This window comes from Crocodylus porosus, unplaced genomic scaffold, assembly GCF_001723895.1.
Source record: "Crocodylus porosus isolate Cpor-Errol unplaced genomic scaffold, CroPor_comp1, whole genome shotgun sequence".
NCBI classification, from domain to species: domain Eukaryota; kingdom Metazoa; phylum Chordata; order Crocodylia; family Crocodylidae; genus Crocodylus; species Crocodylus porosus.
In genome coordinates, this window is record NW_017728886.1 from 163746943 (window position 1) to 163752424 (window position 5482).

Here is a 5482-nt window from a genome sequence, read left to right on the forward strand (position 1 = left end):
GGGGCTGGGGCCGGGGCCGCTCCCCCTCCCCCGGCCCCGGCTCCTGCCTGCAGGGCGCGGGGATCCCGCGGCGCTGGGACTGGGTGCAACACGCGCAGGAAAGTTTTCTCGTCTCCCCCGGGCGGCGGACGGGCCCTCGGGACACGCGCACACACGAGCAAACACCCCCGGAGTGTCCCCCCCCCAGCTTACACACCCCCAGCATGTCATACACACACCAGCATGTTACATCCCCACGTTACACACACACAAACATACACAGAGAGCATGTCACACCAGTATGTTACACTCCCCATGGGACACACACATACACACACCCCAGCATGTCACACACACTCACAGCAGCATGTTACACCCCGCCATGTTACACACACAGCATGTTACACACACACGTACAAACACACCCCAGCATGTCGCACGGACTCACCCACACACATGCACCCCAGCATGTCACACACACACCGCCCATGTTACACACACACACACCCCTCCCCGGATGTCTCTGTGGCAAGCAGGGCTGCAGTCCCAACAGCCAGTGGAGCCGGCCTTGCTGCCCTCCCCCCAGCAGCTCTGATGTTGAAGTCTTGCCCCGGGGAGGCTGCTCCTGTCTGAGGATGCTGCTGATTTAGTTGCAGCACCCACTAGTGCCAACCGCTGTAAAAGCCTATTTTCAAAGGGACTTTGATACCAGCCCCGTGTGGGGGGCAAAGGAAGGAGAAAATCCCTGGAGCAAGTCTTCCAGACTAAGGGGAATCTGCAAACTTGTTTTGTGCCAGTCTCCAACTCAAGGGGATTGTGGCTGGTGCCCACAGCCTGCACCCTCACTTTGCCCTGCAGTCATATAGGAGGGGGCTGGAAGGGACCGCCGGAGGCCGTCTACTCCAACCCATCAGCTCATAGTCATAGAGCTCCCAGCTTGGGAGCTGCTGTTTGCCTGCCTTGTTTTGGTTTGAAAAAAATGAAGGGATTTTTTAAACAAGGATTTTCTTCTCCTCTCTTTGGAAACACACTTATTTCAGTTTACCTAAGTCCGCAGTGTGCAAATGACCTCACCTCCCCAGGAGCCAGGACTGAGCTGAAATTGTTGAGCTCCCAGAATTTAGGGCTGGATTTCAAAGGAATACTTTTTCTTTTCTTTTTTTTTTGTCCTTTTTTTTTTTAAAGCAGCTATGGAAATGGTATTCCCTTATAAACTCAGGGAATACCATTTTCCAGGCTAGTGGCTAAAAGCTCCATTACAAAGTGCCAGGAAAATACAATTTTTTCCATCAGAATCCATTATAGTTTTCTCTCTCTCTCTCTCTCTCTCTCTCTCTCTCTCTCTCTCTCTCTCTCTCTCTCTTCATAACAAAGAGCTTTGCTGCAGTTACAAATGGGCTGTTATGGCTTATGCAGTGCTGGCAACCAACAGGCCTTGGCTTGACCTGAGGAAATTAACTAAACTGATATTGAACTTGTGGTGGCCACTTGACTTCTGTTGTTGTTCCAGCTAGTCCTAACAACTGACTTGTCCCCTGCCTTGAAGAAGGATCAACTCCAAAACTGGGAAAGGTGTATGTGTGTGTGTGTGGGGGGGGGGGGGACACGTGTGGGGGGGTGTAACTTGATTTTAATTTTGGAGGGAAAGGGGTCCCTCTTGATGTAAGTGACACATCTGTGCAGCCGATTGGCAAGGCCAAATGGGAATCCATTGTGTCATGCTTGTGTACCAGCCTTCCCAGACTATGCAGGGTTTCCATTATTTCTTTGCTCCCAGCTGTTTGTTCTAAGTTGTGCGGCTGAATCACCAGGGTATGTAAAAGGCCTTGGCATCAGCTTAAAACCACCATCTGGAACAGCAGGATCATTAAGGTAATTCTTTTCAAAGAGTTTTGAGAGGGCAGGGGGTGGGGAAATGGCAGGAGAATGGGACATCTCCTCCAAAATGGCTAATAGATGTTCCTCTTTCCTGTCTTCTGTAGCCAGCACTGTAATGTAAAGTGCCTGAATGCACACAAAGATACCCAAAATCAGTGGCCTGGTTTTAAAGCTCTTAAATAGCTGGGGCTCCCAAGGGGACTTCAATGAAGGGGCTCAGCACAAATGAAAATCAGGCCGTTTAATTAGGTGCCTAAATCGGGAGCTGGTGCCTAACTTAGACACCAAGGTTGAAAATGTTGGGCTTTTTCTGGTGACTGGTTTTCTAGGCATTGCCACTTTTTACTCAGCCCAGCAACCCATGACACATTTCTCCTTGAAGGTAGGAATTCTCTTTCTAACCAATTATTATATTCGGGTTTGGTTCGCTCTGATTTAGACAAGGTTCCCAAGCCAATATTTGTATTTTGTGACCTTTTTCTTCTAAATTACAGCTCCTGGCACAGGAAAATTGAAAGTCCTCTCCCTGGACTATGCTGTCTCAGGCACTCCTTATGACACTGCTGCTGATCCTAACCCTGGTAGCATCCTACAAAGTCAACATCAGCCCTTCAGTTGATTAGTTTTGCAGCACTTCTGACGGGTTCCCGTTCCCTTCTTATATGAACCAGTAATAACTATTAACTATAAATTGTTATTAGCAGGATATTTCTTCTCCATCTGGCTTCCTAACAATGGTATGGGGGGAGGAGAAAGACTGTTCAAAAATATCCGCTAAACTTACTATCGAATCGCGTTCATTTTTGTTGCTGCACATCTGGTTCTTTCAGTATTGATTCTCTTGTTTACAGCAATTTGCAGACGGTTTGATATGCCAGTTCCGCAAATATTAGTGTCTTCAATTAAATGTTTAGATTGGCACTTTCCCTCTGAAGAACTGCAAAGAAATGTAAAACTCGGGCGATGGGATATGTTAAGATGGGAGTATACGCGTCCTGTTTTGTTAGTCGTCTGCCTTAAAGCTATGCCATTAAATTAGGGAAATCCAAGGCGTTTAAGGGGCAACCTGCTTTGTTTCTATAAAGCTGTGAATTGTGCATGTTTGCTTTAAAAGAAGTACTTTGGGGCCGATCCTTAGCTAGTGTAAAGTGTCATAACTCAGTTGACTGCAGTGGAGCCAGGACAACTGACACCGGCCGGGGATCACCCCGGGATGAAAGTTTAGACTTTCAGGAACAGTCCTGCATAGTGAATTTGAACTCACTGGGACTCCATACAATTGGAAGCGTCCAAAGAATAATTGTGCGGATCCATGAGGCTTTATTTAGTAAGTTTTTCCATCGGGAGCGATGCAATAGTCTCTTCACGGAGAAAATATAAAATAGCATATTTTCTCTGATTGTCGCCATTTGGCAGTGGTACACCTTCATTTGCAGAGCTCTCCTATGTATTTACTGGATTAGGTCATACTTTCTGGTTGGCCTAATTTCTGAGCCCCTTGCAAAATATATCAACATTGAAATGAATTATTGCAGGCGGCTTGTGACATTTTAGCCCAGGCATCAGAAACACTAGGCTCATACACAAGAAACCACAGAAATAAAGTAGGATCTCTCCTTTAAAAAAAGCCACCATTTACATATTTTAGTTGGATTTGGAAGGTCGGGTATTTTTTTAACATGGTCCATTAATTATCTTAGCATCGTCTGCAAACGATATTGGAAGAATCAGGAAGCAAAAGGCGTGAAGTCAATATAAACCCACTTATTTTAGGTACCTACATGTGGACTTACTAAAATATCAAATATACATTTTTCATTTAAAAAGATGTTACCCCCAGCCCAGGAACCCAACAGCACTTGCAGCTTTTAGATCGGCAGGATTCTTTCAATTGAAATAAAGCCCCATCCTGAAACCATCTGTGTAAAGGTCTCAAAGCGCTCTGGCTACAACCAAAAACCCTAAAAGCGCTCTAGCATTCCCGGGGAAACTCATCACTCAGAAAACCAACCGGAGTTTCGGAGCTGCGGGATAAACGCCAAAGATACGGAGTGGTTTCAATAGTTGTCTGGTCCCCTAGGATGTTTATTCTGACGTGCTCAGTTGCTTTAAACTGCTCCTCAAATCTATCAAAGGCCCTCCCAAATCGGAGGCTGACTTTGAAGACTTGAGGCTGTGCTGAAGAGAGAGGTGCTAGTATCGGTTTCAAAGCAGAAAACTGCGAAGTATGTTCCACCTGCTAAGAGATGAAAGTGTCTGGTCCCAGTTTAGTGTCCACAGGGGACTGTCATCCACAAGGACGAATGAGGAGTCGGCCGAGTGGCTTTGATTAGAAGTTTCATTTGCCTCCAAATAAACATCATTATTGAGTAGGATGTTATTGTTTAGGAGGCTTGAAGGAGAGGAAATGTCCTGGGGCCAAAATGGACTCCCATGCAAGTGGGTGGACGGGAAAAATAAACTAACAGTGAAGGGTTTGCAGAGACCTGCACCCAAGCCACTTTCCCTCCAACACTGCCAGTGCCCATAGCCCGCGTTTGTGATGTGCCCGCCTGAGACCATTCACAAGGGAAATAAAGTTGCAATAAAACTGTCGCATCTTACCCCCCACTGACTGCCTCCTCCTGCAGCAGTGCCCGTCACAGACTCTGCTGCCTGCTCTACACGGAAGGAAGAGGAAAGAAAAGCTCTGGAGCTTTTGTTAGTTTATTTTGGTACCCTGGAGGGAGGAGGGGGCATCATGATTAGGTTTCAAACTATCCTGGGACCTTTTTCTTGCTCTTTTTTTCTTTTACGGGTTTTTCATTTTTGAAACCTTACAACTGATTTTAATGACAGGGTGTATTCCGGCCAAAGGGAGGGGGGAGGAAGTTTTATAGCATTTCATCATCATTCAGGCGATGCCATGTGCTCTTGCATGTTAGCATTTAGTGGTTCAAAGTGATTCAAGCAGCTAAATTCGTTCTGCCCACAATAACTATGTCAAACATTAACATATACAGCACACGCACTCGTCCCAGCTCCCCGGGCCCCGGCAAGGTCCCAGCGTCCGCAGATCGCTCCTTCCTGCCAGGATCTCAACTGAACCTGCCCTGAGCTCTGACAGATCCCCCCAAAGCAGCAGTAATGAAAATAGAAAAAGAAAAAGAGCCGCATTGTATTTTATGGGACCGTCTGCAGGCTGAGCACAACTCAAGGCTCCAGCAGCCAAGGCCAAGTTCACGCGGCGCAAGAGGAACAGGAGACACCTATTGGCAAGAAGTCGCATTCAAACCTCAAGGCTGCTTTGGGGAAACACCAGGGGGACACCGCTTCCCAATCACTGCCGCGGGCGCCAGCACCGGCCGGCCCCTGCTCCACCTCCTCCCGGGCGGCACCCGCCGATGCCTGGCTCGGCCCTGGCACGGCCGCCGCCTGCCCCCCGCCGAAGCATGCAAGGATCCCGGGTGGCCGGCAACAGGGATCAAGCCGGGTCTTTACCTTCCTCTGCGGATTTCATGGTGCTGCTGCTGCTGAAGGGGCAGACGGAGCGCTGCAAAGCCACCAAAGTTTCTCTCCCTCTGGCTGGATCCGGAGGTCCAGGCAGAAACTTAGGAGGAGCAGGAGGAGCCCCGGCGCTTGGCAT

General features: G+C 48.2%; 1 protein-coding gene across 2 annotated transcripts in view; it reads right to left on the minus strand.

Annotated features, from left to right (window-relative positions):
• Nucleotides 1-5482, minus strand: part of NFATC1 (nuclear factor of activated T-cells 1) — a 149381-nt gene extending 143899 nt beyond the window's left edge. The window contains exon 1 of one of the 2 annotated variants that reach the window (XM_019544718.1): nucleotides 5338-5482. In XM_019544718.1, coding sequence (XP_019400263.1) covers nucleotides 5338-5482 — 145 coding nt within the window. The remainder of the gene's footprint in view (nucleotides 1-5337) is intronic. The other variant, XM_019544727.1, reaches the window with a different exon arrangement.